General features: G+C 46.0%; 1 protein-coding gene across 2 annotated transcripts in view; it reads left to right on the top strand.

Moving 5' to 3' along the window:
* Positions 1 to 17,805, top strand: part of WASHC5 (WASH complex subunit 5) — a 55,127-nt gene that overhangs the window by 25,934 nt on the left and 11,388 nt on the right. For both annotated transcript variants that reach the window (XM_004607631.2, XM_055126044.1), the window contains exons 15-23: positions 2,141 to 2,251; positions 2,981 to 3,121; positions 4,865 to 4,945; positions 7,565 to 7,666; positions 8,894 to 9,073; positions 12,097 to 12,221; positions 14,053 to 14,215; positions 14,835 to 14,937; positions 15,020 to 15,099. In XM_004607631.2, coding sequence (XP_004607688.2) covers positions 2,141 to 2,251; positions 2,981 to 3,121; positions 4,865 to 4,945; positions 7,565 to 7,666; positions 8,894 to 9,073; positions 12,097 to 12,221; positions 14,053 to 14,215; positions 14,835 to 14,937; positions 15,020 to 15,099 — 1,086 coding nt within the window. The remainder of the gene's footprint in view (positions 1 to 2,140; positions 2,252 to 2,980; positions 3,122 to 4,864; positions 4,946 to 7,564; positions 7,667 to 8,893; positions 9,074 to 12,096; positions 12,222 to 14,052; positions 14,216 to 14,834; positions 14,938 to 15,019; positions 15,100 to 17,805) is intronic.

Genomic DNA, 17,805 nt, shown 5'->3' on the forward strand with positions numbered 1-17,805 from the left:
CCGGGCTATGCTCATTGCTTACTCCTGGCCCTGTTCTCAGGGATTATTCTCAGCGGTGCTTGGGGGATGTTATGAGGTACCAGGAATGAAACCCAGGTCAGCTGTGTGCTAGGCAAGCATCCTCACTGTGCTGTCTCTCTAGCCCCCAGAGGATCTGCTTTCTTTGTGCATCATTGCACTGAAATTGCAGGCCCCAAAGGCCTGTTGATGTAAAGCCAGGGCTTACTCTCTTTACTGTACTCACCTGTGACTTCTCCAAATTTTATTCTTTCAGATGTTAAGATAATTTAAGTGCTTTTGTATGTTTAAAGTCATTAACAATTTTTTTCAAGAAACCATAATTTCAATCAGTTACAGATTCTTTTTTTTTTTTTTTGCTTTTTTTTGGGGGGGGGTCACACACGGCGATGCTAAGGGGTTACTCCTGACTCTGCACTCAGGAATTACCCCTGGCAGTGCTCAGGGGACCATATGGGATGCTGGGAATCGAACCTGGGTCGGCCGAGTGCAAGGCAAACGCCCTCCCCGCTGTGCTATCACTCCAGCCCCAATTACAGATTCTTGAATTGAGTTTTATAAAAAGAATTTATTCATTGACAGAATGACAGAAAATATTTAATTGACTAAAGCTTGGGTTAATGTTATCATTTGGATAATTATAAACGAGGAAATGTATTTGTGGTCTAGAGCGATACACAGCTCCAGTACAGCGGGTAGAGCACCTGCCTGGCACGTGCCCAACTCGGGTTGATCCCTGACATCTTATATGGTACCCTAAACACCGTGGGGAGTAGTTCCTGAGTGCAGAGCCAGAAGTAACCCTTGAGCATTGGCAGGTGTGGCCCAAAAACAAAAAAAGATATGGGCTTTTTGGTTTGCTTTGACATCCAGTCAGTGCTGGCTTTCTGCCAGGGTCAATTTCAGCAGTGCTGGTGAACCATGTGGTATGAGGGATCAAAACTGGGCCTCCTGCAGAAGCAAAGCATGCACTCAGCCCATTTTTTTCCTATCTTTCTGGCCTCAAGAAATGGATTTTCTGAAAGTCTTCCTAATATACTGAAAGTGTAAGTCCTGTGGGTCCCTTATGCTACAGCCATGAATTATGTCTTTTCACTTACTAATTTTTGAAAGAAAAAAATAAAAACCTCTGTTGGAGTGTGCTACTAGGGTCTCCGGAGGGTAAGGAATCCTGGAAAACCTATGTGTCTTCTTGTTCTCAAGTTAATTTCAGATATTGGTATATTGGTAAATAGTCAGTGCCCTCTGCCAGCCAGCTCCCGTGCCTATCAGTTCTGGGATGCACTTTATTTTCTGTCAGCATCTGAAATTGAAGATGGGCTCTCTCGTGGCAGCATAGTGTAATTTTATTGCCCACGTGTTTTCTCTTTCCGAGCGTTTCATCAGGTGTCATGGGGCTGTAGCCTGCCCTGGCTTGTGAGACTGGACTGAGCATGGCAGTCCATACATCATGGAGACAGATGGCTTCCTCAGCTACCCCGGGGGAGAGCCTGCATGCAGGACATCTGCCAGCTGGACTCTGGACAGGTTGCTGTCCTGGAGTTTCTGATCAAACACGTGGCGCAGGCTTGTACCACCAGTGGGCTCACACTTGAGGTGGCCCCAGTGTCAGTGTGTGCCTCGAGCTGAGCCCAAGAATCATGGACAGGGATCTCCAGCAGCAGTTGAGTGGTGTGCAGTCCTGCTGCCGGTCACGGGAACAGGACTTGAGAGCCATTGCAGTCACGTGACCGTTGTTTTGTGATTTATGTTTATTGATTTGGGGGCACACCCAGCAGTGCCAGGGGCTTGGATCAGGGCCTCCTACACACAATATATGTTTATTACCAGCCCTTTGAGGTGTTTCCTTGGCCTCCTTTTACATGCATGAGTTGTGGTGGGCCAGCAATTGGGAGCATAGCTCAGCATATGCTCCCAATTGGGAGGCCCTTAGTTTGATCCAGCACCAAAAAGAAAACAGGGAAAGAAAGTTATGTCATTGTCAAAAACTCGGTGACTGATGAAATCCAGAGGGTGGAGTAAAGCCCAGGAATTTTGTCTCATGTTACTATTTCTGGAAAGAGATTACTAGGACTTTTTAGAACTGGGGAAAAAAATAGATCTGTCTGCTTTTTCCTTCTAGCTTGCCTCTGCACTTGACCTGCCCCTTCTTCGTATCAATCAAGCAAATAGCCCTGACCTCCTCAGTGTGTCTCAATATTATTCTGGCGAATTGGTATCCTATGTGAGAAAGGTATGAAATACATCAAAATAATAGTTTTGTTTTGGGGATTGTTTGTTTGTTTTTTTAGTTTGGTTTGGCTTTGGGATCACACCCGACAATGCTTGGCTTACTCTTAGCTTTGTACTCAGGACTCTCTCCTGGTGGTGCTCAGGGGAGCACATGATTTGCCAGGGGTCAAACTCAGGTTGGCCCCATGCAAGGCAAACGCCCCACCCTTTGTAGTATCCCTCCGGCCCTTCGTTTTGTTTTTATGCTTTATTTTGCCTGGAGCTACTTGTCGCTCTGTGCTGAGAAACCACGCTCAATAGCGCAAGAGGAATTGTACCAAGTTCTCTGGATGCGAAGCTTGTGCTCAGCCGGCTATGTTGTTACCTTGAAGCTCCTGGCATTTGCTGTTCCAAGTGCAACCACCGTCTATATGCAAGTTGTACTTGGATCCTATATTTTTGTTTGTTTGTTTTGGGTTCTGATTATTTGGGCCACACCCAGGTGCACCCAGGGCTGAATCATGGCTCTGCCTTCTGGGGTCACTCTTTGAGGGACTCAGAACCATATGGGGTCCCAGTGATCAGACCCTGGTCAACTACATCAAGTTACATGTCCTGCCCACTGTCCTATTGCTCCAGCCCCCTGTTTCCTTATTCTTAATTTGATTACAGAAATTTTCAGTACCTGGGGGGAAGAAAATTCACGTTTCCCATGTTCAGTTGGTTTTTCCTCCTTTCCCTTTCACTGCAGGTTTTGCAGATCATTCCAGAAAGCATGTTTACTTCTCTGCTAAAGATCATAAAGCTCCAGACCCACGACATCATCGAGGTGCCAACCCGCCTGGACAAGGACAAGCTGAGAGACTACTCTCAGCTCGGCCCGCGGTACGAGGTGATGTGTCACTGGTTTCTGCTTTCTAATATGAAAAGGAAAAAAAAAAAGTAGCAGGGCACGTCAGGGGTCTTTGTCACCCGCCACAGTCCCAGGCCCACTAGGACCAACTCTGATTGGTTTTATTTCATTTCTCACCACCCATGTTTGCCACCGGAATGCACCGAGAGTCCATCACGTCATCCGGGTATCATCTAAGTCCCTGCCTGCCAGCTGTTTTTAAGGGAAAGGCCACTAGGCTGTGCACTGCACCTTCCTGGAGTCTTGGTAGATCAGCCCTTCTCTTTGGGATTTGCTTCGACTTGACTCTGCACATACACGGGTTCCTACATGCAATAAGCCAGCAGTTCAAAGGAATTGTTGTTGCTGGGACCGTTTTCTGCAGCCAATTTTTTTTTGCTTTCCACTGAAATCCATTTTGGGTTTGTTTGTTTGTTTTTTTTTTTCTGTGGCTTTTTGGGTCACACTCAGCAATGCTCAGGAGTTACTCCTACCTCTGCAGTCAGGAGTTCCTCCTGGTGCTGCTCGGGGGACCATCTGGGATTGAACCCGGTCAGCCATGGGCAAGGCAAACGCCCTCCTCGCTGTGGTGTCGCTCCAACTCTGGGGTGATTTTCTGGTTTTGTTTCATTTGTGTTTGTTTTTCCCCTTTTCTTTGCCTCTGACTTGGGTCATACACACCTGATGGTGATGCTTGTTGGGGGTTACACACTGGGTTGTAACTTTTCTTAAGAGTCACACACTTGACTCTTAAGAAAAATTCATTTTCATTAACAAGTATTGTGATTAGCATTATGATTCATAGTACCTCCGTTTATTTTAATTTTTTTAAATCAAGTAAAAGCCAGAGATCTCCAACTTGATTGTGGCAGTGGAGATCCCAAATGGCAGAGCTGCTGACACGCTCTCCCACTAAGCTGTCCCCGGGCAGACCGAGTTTTATACTTCCTCACTAGTTTATTGTTCATCTCAACTCCCCCTGCTTTCCCTTCTCCCTGGACATAAAACGAAAAGCAAACCAACATTGAAAATGGGGTAACCAGCATCAATGTCACATCTGCTGCCACTGCTTAATATATGGTCATCAGGATTTCCTGTTTTTTAGCTTAGGACTTCCACATTTACTCCCACTCAGAAATAGAGCATCAATCTGCCCTTTCAGTGTCTCCTGCTGTGGCTTGAAAAGAATGGGGAAGGGTTCAGGGGCGATGACTTTTGGGAGCCATTTCTTCTTGGAAGGAACCATCTGTCTCCTTGAGTCCTGTCCTCACGTTACATGCAGGGAACAGAGGGAAGCTGGTAGCCAAAGGTTAAACAAGGATGTTCTATCCTCTGACAAGGTCACCTACGTTGTCTCACAGATCCTCCCGCCACACCACAAAGCGTGGTTTTTTGACCAGGCTTATGTTCTTGGGTGACCTGTGACTGCACACTCATTTGCTTTCGGTTTTTGTTTTGTCTTTGTTCTGGACCCCACCTAGTGGTGCTCAGTGCCCACTCCTGGCTCTGCACCCACAGGAAGCACTCCTAGCCATGCTCGGGGACCCTGTGGGATGTCAGGGATCAAACCTGGGTTGGCTGTGTGCAAGGCAAGCACCCTCCCTGCTGGACTCTCGCTCCAGCCCGGCATACTCCTCCTTTTTTCCCTGCCAGTTCTCGAACTATTGGCCAGTTATTTTAGCTTACCGTAGAAGTAAGTCTTTGATGAGAAGCACTTCATTCATCTCTTTTTCTCTGTTGAAGGTTGCCAAGCTTACTCATGCTATTTCCATTTTTACCGAAGGCATCTTAATGATGAAAACGACTTTGGTCGGCATCATCAAGGTAACCGTTTTGATGTTCGTCTCTGTAGCCTTGGGGTTTGGGTTTCTGTGGAATTTACCCTGTGGGGACTAGAGAGTAATGTTCTCCTATTCCTAACTGGTTTTGCACCAAGCTTTTGATCTTCATTTATTTATTTTTGGCTTGGGGGCCACACGAGGCAGTTCTTAGGACTTCTTCCTGGATCTATGCTCAGGGATCACTCCTGGCAGCCACCCTGTGTGATGCTGGGAATCAAGTCTAAATTGACTCCTTACCCATTATACTCTCTCTGTGGTCCCTGGTATAATTTAGTAATGGTGGAAGAGAGAATTGTAATTCTTTTCATCAATTCCTTGGCTCTTAAGAAAAATTCATTTTCCTTATAATATTTATAATACTTGGAACTAGTATTATAAATCATAGTACCTCAATTGGGCTGGAGAGATAGCACAGCTGTAGGGTGTTTGATTCCTCCGCCCCTCTCAAAGAGCCCGGCAAGCTACTGAGAGTATCACGCCCGCACGGCAGAGCCTGGCAAGCTACCCATGGCGTATTCGATATGCCAAAAACAGTAACAAGTCTCACAATGAGAGCCATTACTGGTGCCCACTTGAACAAATTGATGAGCAATGGGTTGACAGTGACAGTGACAGTACCTCAATTAATCTTAACGATTTTTTAAAAAAACAACATAAAAATTAGTTTTATTGGATTTCTGTAATAGCAAAGAAAATAGTTTAATTCCTTTAGGTAATATACATAATTTGCTCTCTCTCTCTCTCTCTCTCTCTCTTCATCCTCTCCTCCTCCTCTCTCTCTCTCTTCTCTGTCTCTCTCTCTCTGTCTCTCTCATTACCCCTACTCCCATCCTTCCTTTCTTTCTCATGTTTTTATTCTGCAGCCCACTGCAGAGAGTTGCGCTAATGGTGCCCCTCTGTTCACAGGCCAGAGTCACTGCTGGTGCATCCAGGACCTCTTTGATTCTTTTTCTTTCTAGATACCTGGGCCCGCTCCCATCCCCACAGCACCCCTCTAGATGTTTGACTTGTATTCCTAAATATCAAGTGTCCTGATCTGAAGGGAGGGAAGGGTGCCAGGAGTCAAACTCTGGGACTCAGACATTAAAAATAAAGTATCCTTATTTTTAATGTCTGTGTGTTGAATCGTCTCGGTGATGCTTGAAGCCTGTTTCCAGCTTTTCTCACTAGTTACTGCATTACAGGTTCTGTTACTCTGGGTGAGATCATTGGCTGCGTTTTACTACAGCACAGAACTCTGTATTTCACTTCAGTTTCTTACCATGAAGCTGTCTCCCTCTTAATAAGTGGGTCTATGAGTAGTTGTGTGTAAATTTAACATACAAGCCCCCAGATGCTAATGAAGTTGTAAAGCTATTTGTTTAACAGCTTTAAGAAGTAGCTTTGGGTCCTTGGTGACCTGTGTCCCAGCCGCACGCTGGCTCCTCACTGGTTTTGTCCCATCTCTGGATTTGCCTCACACTGGTTTTGTCTCAGTCTCTCTCTTTAGATTTAGTCAGGGTTTTTTCATATTTCTGGGGTGTGAGGGGCCCGGCAGTGCTCGGGGGTCCATTCTGGCTCCTGCGTACAGAGCGTGCGCACCAACCCTTTGGGGAGGGAGCCCAGCCCTGACCAAATTTTATTATCCAGAAGGAAATCCGCAGACTCGCCAAGTAAAAGGGAATGTCACATCTCTTAAGTCTTGCTTTAATCTCTGGCTTCCTTCTCCATTTCTTTCTCTCCCCATGATTGGTCTCTCAAGAACCCCAAAGCCTCAGGCCCATTCCTCCACTGCAGTCTGGATTGTTCCCATTGAACAACCACGAGGTAGTTGACATTTCTCTGGCTTTTGTAGTTTTGCCGCATTTACTGCCCTTGTCTTCCTGGAATTGCAAGTTAAATCAAGCCCAGGTGGCACCCGTCAGTGGTCCTCATGACTTTGGAAAAGAATGGTTCTTTCCAAATTAAATAAGTCTTGGGGAATTCAAAGGAGTGTCGAAACACTTGATGTTTTATGGATTTAATAGTAGAGTGTCTTTTAGGGAGTAACAAAAGTTTTCTCTTTACCAAGAAAAGAGCCCTGAAAATAAGCTTTATACTTGACAAAGTGTCTTTCTTTTTTTATTCCTTATTACTGATAGCCTTCCAAGAGTGCTGGAAGAAATGAGAATTGTTAAGTCTATAGTGTGGTCCAGCACAAAGCCTGGATGGGGTGTGGGTGTGGGTGACCTGAGAGAGTACTCGGAGGAAGAGCAGGCATGGACTAAAAGCACAGGTCCTTCCTCCACCACCTCCCCCTGGTGCTCAGAAAAGCACTTCTTACTTTGAATGCTGTGGTTAAAAGTGAAGCACCTCCCATCTCTTTTGTGTGTGTTTCATGCCCACCATCTTTGAGATGTCATTCGTTTTACAGAGAGAAACTGAATCCTAAAGAGATGTTAATTCTGTCCAGGCTGTCTGAGATCAAAGACAGTGAAGAAAGAGGGTAGAAATACAGTTGTTGAAAGAAATGAGCCAGGAAAGGGCACCGGTACAGATTCTAGAGTCATCTTTCCCCTGGCTTTCTCCCGGAGTAGACGTTTGCTCACTGCCCAGGGGTAGCTTTTTATTTCTTTGTCCCTAGGTGGATCCGAAACAGCTTCTGGAGGATGGAATAAGGAAGGAGCTAGTGAAACGTGTTGCTTTTGCTCTTCATAAAGGACTGATCTTCAACCCTCGAGCCAAGGTACCCCATGACTGAAATTCCTCTGTCCTCCCTCTTTTCAGCTTGCAAAGACCCTCGAGTACCGCTTGGACTCCTACAACAAGACCTCTCCTATCTTGTTGAGTAGCCATGGCATAATGTTCAGGACAGTCAGTTGATGTGTTTTTGATCAGATATTACCATGTATTATGATTATAAGGGTGTTTGCCTTGCACGCAGCCAACCCGGGTTCGATTCCTCCGTCCCTCTCAGAGAGCCCGGCAAGCTACCAAGAGTATCCCGCCTGCACAACAGAGCCTGGAAAGCTCCTCGTGGTGTATTCAATATGCTAAAAACAGTAACAACAAGTCTCATAATGGAGACGTTACTGGTGCCCGCTCAAGCAAATCGATGAACAACGGGACGATAGTGCTACAGTGCTATAATTATAAGAAATCCTCTTTTAAGCTAGTCCTTTCTTTCAACTGATTCCTTAGTTTACAACTGGAACTAATGTTATGATTCTTTTCTTAGTTTTGAATTCGAGGGTCACATCTGGTGGTGCTCAGGGCTTACTGCTGTTCTATGCTCAGTAGAAGCATAGCTTCTACTAGCAGTGCTCAGGGGGCCATATGTGTTGCATGTAAAGCAAGCACTCTACCTACTGTACTACCTTCTTGACCCCTAGAGTTACTTTTTTTAGTTTTTGTGTGGGGAGTCCACACCTGCTAGTGCTCAGGGGACCATACATGGTTCCAAGGATCCAGCCTGGGTCTGCTGTGTGCAAGGCAAGTGCTGTGCCCACTGCACCCTCTCTCCAGCCCTGGAGTATGTCTTACAACTGAAAATCTAACCCTAAAGCAAATCGGAGCTGCATTAACTCTTGACTGTTTTGCTTGATCTATTGGAGAATATGATCATTTTTCTCTCAAGACCTAAAAAAAAGAAAAAATAGGCCTAAAATCGTTTGTCTTTTCTCATCAGTAAATTCAATTTAAAACACTCAAGTTGTTTTTAACTATTTTTAAATTAAACATCTTCATCAAATGATGTGCGAGAAACCAGCATTCGTTTTCTATGTTCTTTTATAAGTGGTTTCTTCCCTGAAGGAAAGAAATCAATTCTTTGTTGAATGTCTGACATCAGTAACCATCCCACATGAGGTAGGAAATGAAATCACTATTTATTGGGCTATCACTTAAGGACTAATGTCAGTGTTCGTGGATAATTCACCCCAGTCTAATAGGTTTATGTTCCCCTTGTGCACAGCCAAGTGAACTGATGCCCAAGTTGAAAGAGCTTGGAGCTGCAATGGACGGATTCCATCGTTCTTTCGAATACATCCAGGACTATGTCAACATTTACGGCCTGAAGATTTGGCAGGAAGAAGTCTCTCGTATTATAAATTACAATGTAGAACAAGAGTGTAATAACTTCTTGAGAACAAAGGTACCTGAATCAATTTTCCAAATCTTCACCCTATTAGTTACTCCTTACATTTTCAGTGTAGCCCCAAATCCACAGAAGTCCTAACAAGAAATTTTGCACAAATAATTGTTGAACCTAAGGAGCTACACAATCACTGGGGAGTATGTTTAGAGTAACATAAGGGTTGTAGAAAAGGCACTTAACCTCAGGAATGTGCCACCCTAAGGAGAAATCACATACAGTTGCCATGGTCATGACCCAAGCCAAAGAAGACTCAGAAGACACAGGACATCAGTGGGACTTGAGAAGGGTGTAAATAGAAGAGTAGAGTTGCTGATCCCATTCTAACTTAACTGATGAGCGACCAGAGTGTTCGTATAAAGCTTACACATTTTGGGGCTAGAGCCATAGCACAGTGGGTAGGGCGTTTGCCTTGCACGCAGCCGACCCGGGTTTGATTCCCAGCATCCCATATAGTTCCCCAGGCACCGCCAGGAGTAATTCCTGAGTGCAGAGCCAGTAGTAACCCCTGAACATTGCCGGATGTGGACCCTCCCCGCCTCCAAAACAAAAAGAAAAAAAAACACTAAACAATAAAGGTTACACATTTTATGTTCCTCCCAGCTATGTCAGTGTTCCAATTTCTCCACATCTTCACAGCATACTGTTTTTTACCTTTAAAAAAAAAATTCTAGGACCAGAAAGATAGTGTGGGGTGTAGGGCGCTTGCCTTGCATACAGCCAACCCCAGATCACTCTCCAGCACTAAATAATGGCCCCCTGAGCACTGCTGGACATGGTCCAAGCCCCACCCTCCAAACAATAAAAGAAAATCCAGTATGTGTGCGTTAGCCATGCATGTATATCCTTTAAGGAAACGTCTACTCAGGTGCTTTTTTTTTTTTTCAGCTGGGTTTTGTGAGCACCCAGTTTTCTTTTTTTTTTAAATGGGGTCATATAGGTGTGGGGACTCCAGGGCCACAGAGATATAAATCTGGTAGTGCAGCTCTGACAGCTCAGTGGCGGCTGGTGCTGGGGTCCACCTGGGCCACACTTGGTCATGCTCAGAGGGCCTCAGGGACAGTAATGCCATAATCAAACTCAGGGCCTCACACACGCCAGGCATGTCTTCCACCCCGTTGTGACTTTTTTTCTTCAGCCCCAGCACCAAACTAAATTTGGCGATGGGGAGGGGTTCTCTCCTAAGCAGTGCTCAGGAGGCCCAGGATTCACATGATGATGCTTGGGACACCATAACGATCAATCCAGCCCAGGTACATGTACCCTCAACCCGTCCAGTGTTTCTCAGCTTCCCAAGTGACAAATAGATTCTTAGTGGGGTTTTTGTTTGTTTTGTTTTATATTTTTGGCAGGAGGGTGGCTCATATCTGGCAATGCTCAGGGGTTACTCCTGGCTCTGTGCTCAGAGAACACTCCTGGTGGTGCTTGGGTGGGGGGAGACTGTATGGAATGTCAGGGATCAAACCTTGGTCAGCCATGCGCAAGGCAAGTGCCCAAACCACTGTCCTGTTTCTCCAACCTCCAAGCACCAAATTCTTAAATGCTAATGGTAAGAAGTTTGATTTTAGTCACACATTAACAAAAATGAGTGATTTGTATACTGTACAATTTTTTTTAATTTTTTTATCTTTTGGTGCATAGCTTTGTTTGTTTTATTGACTCACCGTGCAATACATTTACAAAGCTCTCATGATTGAGTTTCAGTCATACAATAATCGAATACCCATCCCTCCATCAGTGCGCATTTTCCACCACCAGTGTCCCCAGTATCCCTCCTGCCACCACCACCTGACCCAACCCATTTCCTCAGTGACAGACAATTTCCTTCTTTCTCTCTACTTTTGGGTATCATGGTTTGCAGTACAGATACTGAGGGACCATCATACATGGTCCTTGATCTACTTTCAGCACACATCTCCCATCCCAAGTGATCCCTCCAACCATCATTGACTTAGTGATCCCTTCTCTATCCCAGCTGCCTTCTCCCCCAGCTCATGAGGCAAGCTTCCAACCATGTTGCAATCTTCCTGGCCCTTGGCTCTATTGTCCTCCTGTGTTAGTCTCATATTATGTTATTTTATATTCCACAAATGAGTGCAGTCATTCTGTCTGTCCCTCTCTTTCTGTCTCATTTCACTTAGCATGATACTCTCCATGTCCATCCACTTTTAAGAAAATTTCATGATTCATCTTTCCTAATAGCTGCATTAAATGAAGATGTACCATAGTTTGTTTTTATTTTTTTAACATTTCTATTAAATAACTTATATTGAGATAGACCATTACAAAGCTGTTCATGATCATACAGTATTCCAACACTCATCCCTCCACCAGGGTGCATTTCCCAGCACCAGTGTCCCCAGGTTCCTTCCCATTACCCCCTACCCCTACTCCCTCCCTCCCCCCGCCCCCTCTCATTTTTGTGCCATAGTTTCTTTAACCAGTTGTCTGTTCTTGGGCACTCAGTTGTTTCCAGATTCTGGCTATTGTGAACATTGCTGCAATGAGCATACAGGATGCAGATGTCATTTCTACTGTGCTTTTTTGCACCCCCGGGATATATTCCCAGAAGTGGTATTGCGGGGCCATATGGAAAGTCAGTTTCTACTTTTTTGAGGAATGCCCATAGTTTTCCAGAAAGGCTGGACCAGTCAGCATTCCCACCAACAATGAAAGAGAATCCACTGTAGGTTTTTAATTTAGGATTCTGACTCAGGCCACAATTTTGAAAGATTAAATGTCTTCCAGCCTTCTGCTATTTTGGTATTGCATGTTGACCTTGAAACAGAGCCAGAAGTTGTAATGTCTCTCATTTGTCACACACCTGACTTTTACTCAAGTGTCTCTTACCTCTCAGTGTTGTACTTTAGCATTCTGGAAAGGTGATTAATTTTACTCTTCAGAACCAAGGAGCATTCGTTATTCTTTCTGCAGTGTCACCTTTGTATGATGATGTGAGAAAACGACAACTCTAAGATGCTGTGTCATCAGTGGCCTAAACGTTTCCCCACACTGTTTTCCAGATTCAAGACTGGCAAAGTATATACCAGTCCACTCATATTCCGATACCAAAGTTTACCCCTGTCGACGAGTCTGTGACATTTATTGGTCGACTCTGCCGAGAAATCCTCCGGATCACGGACCCAAAGTAGGTGCCTCTGAATTCCCCTGGACAGAGCTCACTCAGCATGTTTTAAGGGAAGTGCTCAGCTTATAGCCTCACTTCTGCCCCAGTTCTAATGAACCCTTCTAATGGGGGGGGGGGGATCATTAAAAAAGTGAATTTAACATGTTGATGCTGGCAGCACGTACCACTAGTGGCGCACAGTGGGATGCCACATCGGACAGAAAGTACCCACAGAAATGGTTATTGACGCCTGATTCTCCTGTTGCACTCTAGTTCAGAGCTGTTGACCAAAGTGGCACAGTATGAATGGAGCTGCCAGGTGGTGAGAAACACAAGTCGCAGCACCAGCATCAGTGTTCAATTCATTTTTGTTGTGGTGGTTGAAAGTGTGTCTTTTGCTCAGCAAGACCAAGGGTGCTCCAGACCAAAGAACAGACTGCAGTGAGCTGAGAGGCCTTTAGTTCTCCTGCTCCTCTCTATCCCTTTTGCCTTCCCACCAGTGTTCTCCTCCCTGGACCTGTGAATCCCAGTAGGGTAAAACTTCTATTACAAATCAGTCACCGGGCATCCGAGTGGCCCCCTCCTTTCCTCCCTCCCCCCACCCCACGCACCATCCTTATCCCTGGGTCTACACTTGTTGGCCCATATCCTGACCTTTGGCGATTATATTGTTTCTTCACCCCTCACCCAAGAACTAGTGTTATTGAGAGCTCAGCTTGTGCTCTGCCCTCAGTGCTCTGCACACACCCTTCATGAGCCCATGGCAGCGTTGCCCATTGGCAGGAAGGCAGTTGTTTGTCCCAGGTTAGTGGTGAAGTCGCTGGGGCACAGAAAAGCAAAGTCACTCGCCCAAGATCCTAGATTTTTGAAAAATGGTCGACTCGGAACACACCAGGCCCTCAGACTTTGGCATCTGCGGGCACCCCCACAGCAAGCAGCCTCCCCAGCAGGAAACTGGTTGCAGTGGGCAGGCAAGCTCTGCAGGGTGCAGTATTTACTCCTGGCTGCTGGACTCAGGGAAGCGTGTAATGCTGGGGATTAGCCTAGGTCAGCCTTGTGCAATACAAGCACCTTCAATACAGTACAATACAACACAATGCAAGCACAGAAGGAGCACAGGGGAAGTCTCAGAGAATAAAAACTACCTTTGAGCACCAGGGCCTCAGTAATTCCCATGGAGCCATTTTCTTCCCTTTTTTTTTCTTTTTTTTTCTTTTTTTCTTTTTTTTTTTTTTTTTTGGCTTTTTGGGTCATACCCAGTGACACTCAGGGATTACTCCTGGCTCTGCACTCAGGAATTACTCCTGGTGTGCTCAGGGGACCATCTAGGGTGCCAAGGATCGAACCCAGGTCAGCTGCATGCATGGCAAATGTCCTCCCCCCTGTACAGTCACTCCTCTGTCTGCCCCAAATTTTCTTCCTTGAGCCCAGTGAAGCAGATTTTACTGAGACCACCTGAGGGAAGAGTGGGTTCTTTTCTTCTCTCCGTGGCTATCTGCACACATGCTCACGGAGTGGAAGGATGGGTAGAGTTACTCAGGGGAAGTTCCGTCTCCTCTCTCTCCCAGTACTAAGGAGCCTGTGGTCATGGCTCCTTGGTACTGCCTTCACATTAAAGTTGGTCGAAAGAAGCTTGACAAGCTGTTTGTAAACTTCCAAGTTTCCAGCAGAAATGAGTTTTGTCATGAGCATTGTGATACAGTGGATGCCTCCATAAAGAGGCCCTTAAGCACAACCATGTCATCGTTGTCCTTCCTGTCTGATACCCCCATGTCCTGTGTTTTGTCCCATGCCTCTGTCCCATGACTCTGGGGCACTTTGGCATTTTCGGTTTGTGTGGTTTTTGTTTCAGAATGACATGTCATATTGACCAGCTGAATACTTGGTATGACATGAAAACTCATCAGGAAGTGACCAGCAGCCGCCTCTTCTCAGAAATCCAGACCACACTGGGGACTTTCGGTCTGAATGGGTTGGACAGGCTCCTGTGCTTCATGATTGTCAAAGAGTTACAGGTGAGAGGGTCGGTGTGACAAAACAGTGGGTTGAGCGATTGCCTTCCACGAAGCAGACCTAGGTTTGATCCCCAGCACCATACATGGTGCTGAGTGCCGAGACAGGAATAAGCCCTTAGCACCGCTGGGAGTGGCCCAGAAATAGGAAGGGAGGGAGGGAAGGAGTCGTTGTCTCTGGCCAAGCTACTGATGGCGCCACATTCCCCTGACCTTGGGAGGATTAGGGGGGAAAGAGTGTTCATAGGAGCCTGATTGCTGCTGGGAAGCAAATAAAAGCCAATCTCTCAACATTCCTTGCATGGTTTCCTCTACTTGACCACAGGTCAAGTATATGATTCCTGTTGCGCAGATGAAAACTGAGAATAAATTAGGATTTCCCTGACACACATCATATTTTATGAAGACTATTTCTGTGGGTCTTGGGAAGACTTTGGCACCAGCAGCTGCTCTCTGCAGGGCCATTTCTAGTAGGAGCTGGAGGCTTCAGCCCTTCCCTTATCCTCTTCCGAGCAGTCTGTGCCGTACACAAGGTTTGAGTGAACTAAGGTATCATTTCATCAAATTCCGTTTACTCTACCTTTTTCATATTTGGATCTTTGGTCATGCCTTCTCGTTTTAGAATTTCCTCGGTATGTTCCAGAAAATCATCTTGAGAGACAGAACTATTCAGGATACTTTAAAAACCCTCATGAATGCCGTCAGCCCCTTAAAAAGCATCGTAGGTGAGTGTTCGGAAACCAGCCTGCCACAGGACTGACAGCCCACATTCCAAACCAAGTAACAAATTCTATTTTAATATTTCAGCAAATTCAAATAAAATTTACCTTTCTGCCATTGCCAAAACACAGAAGATATGGACGGCTTATCTCGAGGCTATCATGAAGGTACTTTGTGGGAGAGAGGGTGATGACCAATAGTGGGTTTTTTTTAATTATGGTTGTTAGTATAATTTTTTTTGCTCAAAGCAGTTCCCTCTTTGTGCTCCCTGGTGGTCTAGTGGCTAGGATTCGGCGCTCCCAAAGCAGTTCCCTCTTTCTTTTGTCACCAAAACAAAAAATAACCTTATGATCATATCTTGATTCCGCCTGTTCTGAATCTTCCTTTTGGGAGTTTAGAGTGTATGTATGTTTGTATTTGTGTTCTTTTTTGTTTGTGTATTTTTTTTTAATAGACTGAGATGCTGTAGTTACAGTGCATGGTTTCTTGTGCACCATACCCATCCCTAGTGTACCCCCTCCCTCTCCCAAGGGTCCCAACAACCCTGCCTTACCTCACCACTGCTGCACCTGTTAGAGATCACCCCCACAAAAAGAGCTGAAGCAGGGTCACAGGACTAAGAAATCAAGATGACAAGAGAGAAAAACGGGGTCGTGGGGCTCACAGCCTGTGGACTGAGAGCCCCAACTCTGCATCGCCCTGTATTTATTGCCTTCAACCAGCAATCCCTGGAAGAATAAAGGAGCGTTCTACAGACATTAGCCTGTCTAGGCTAGTCTAACCCTGGCTAGGCACTTCAGGACAGATGGGGAAGCAGTTTCTAAAGTGGGTTTTCCTCAAGGAATATTTCCTCTGGGAGCAAGAACAGAGATAAAGCAGTTATGGGACCCCCGCCTCGGCAGCTGTCCACATTGGCTCTGGTCTTCCAGATTGAAAGGTCCCGTATGTCACCAATTCTGCCTCTCTCCTCAGTCTGACTTAACCCTTTGTTCCAACACACACACACACACACACACACACACACACACACACTACGGAGCTCAGTTGTGTGGATCAGTTCTCCCTCCCATTGTGTTGCCTTTGGACCACTGTTGCTACCTCACAGTATTTTGATGATCTATGAGAGATCATCCTCTATCCATCCCTTTGATTCTGACTGACTTCACTCAGCATGACATCCTCTAGTCCCACATACATTGCTGAAAATTGCCTGATTTTGTTCTTCTTTTGAGCTGCTCCATTGCATCCGTACAACATCTTGATGCATTCATGTTTAGGGGACCTGTTCTTGATTAGGCTCTTCATTGCCCATTGTTTACGTATCCTGGCGAATGTTTTCAGAATTGCGTTTTTGGGGGAAACATTTCTTGTGGCAAGAGTTGCTTTCACGCAGGAAGCGGAACTTGTCCTCTCAATAGTGTTCCACCCTTCCACAACCAGGTCATGTAAGAACTGGTCATCCCTGCACCCTCTCTTTTGAGCGGGAGGGCTGTGAGAGTGGGGCATGTATCTCTCCTCCCTCTGTTCATGTGGATGCTAGAAGGCAGGGTTCTCCAGGATATAAATTGTCCTCTGTGCTGTCTGTGGGGAATTCAGGAAGGATGTGGACTGAGGAAGTCAGTGTGTGCAGTGGGAGTCCAGGTTACCATAGAATCCACTTGTCTGTTCTCTTGCCTATTCACGACCTCAGCTCCCAGGGGCTGTCGTGTCTCCTGTGCTCCTTTCACCCTTAGATGGCCCAAGACATTCAGGCACCCTTTACCGAACATGCAGCAGGTACAAAGCATCATTGGTTACCAGGAGACACGGAATTACCGTGAGGCACAGGAGCTGTTTCCTCAGAAAGCCACCGTATGTTTTAGTGAAGAAGAATACATTTCCTGGTTAAAAAATAAAATTAATTAGTTTGGGGCAGGAGCCGTAGTACCGCAGGGAGGGTATTTGCCTTGCACGCAGCCGACCTGGGTTCAATCCTCAGAATTTCATAGGGTCCTCTGAGCATCGCTGATGTAAGCCAAAAAGAAAAGAAAAGAAAAGAAACTCTAATTCCCAGCTAAAATTATCACCTCCCAGAGCCAGAGATATAGCACAGAGGTCAGGGTGCTTGCCTAGCTTACACCCAACCTCAGCTCAATGCGGGGTACCCCCTGCATGACCAGGTGCTGCCAGCGGGACCTAGTGAACCCCAGGACTGCAGGTCCCAAGCAACAGTACTGCACTCTTGCATTCACTCTTGCTCAGTTGAATCACCAAGAGGAGCCCCTTAGCATCTCCTAACACCCCCTCTGTCACCACCCCCCCATAAAAAGTAACCCACACCTCCTGAGAATTTGTTGGAGCCTCATCCTCTGGTTCCCAGTTTCACATTCCTCATAAAGACGGGACCTGTTGGTCTCAGCCAGAGCCATGGTCTTTTCCCCATCATTTCAGTGTGTTTTGTTTTCATCTGAAAACTTAAGCAGAGCAGGTAACATGAGGAACCTTTGGATTCTCTTCCATCCTCTGAGCCAAGGGACAGATCATCAGAGCATCTCCGTCCAGGTTTTTAACTGCTGGGAGACCTATTACGTTGAAGAAAGGGAAGGAAAAAAAAAAACAGTGAGATTGGAAGACCTGGCCCTGCCCTGTTGGCTTCGGGAGAGGACCGGGTTTCTTTGCAGGGCTTGAATCTTCCCGTTGGCTGGCAGGTGGCTGGTGGCTGGCGGACGGCAAGGCAGTTCAGAACCCTGCAGCCGCTGGTAGTTCAGTAGAGCCGTGTCTAATTCAGTGACCTCTGCTTGAACACCCTGGAATTCGATTTACTGTTTGCTTTGGATTAGGGATCTTGCAGCCACTAGATGGGATCAGTGATGTGGAACACGGAATGGGAAGTT

Source organism: Sorex araneus, chromosome 2, assembly GCF_027595985.1.
Source record: "Sorex araneus isolate mSorAra2 chromosome 2, mSorAra2.pri, whole genome shotgun sequence".
In the NCBI taxonomy this organism is placed as follows: domain Eukaryota; kingdom Metazoa; phylum Chordata; class Mammalia; order Eulipotyphla; family Soricidae; genus Sorex; species Sorex araneus.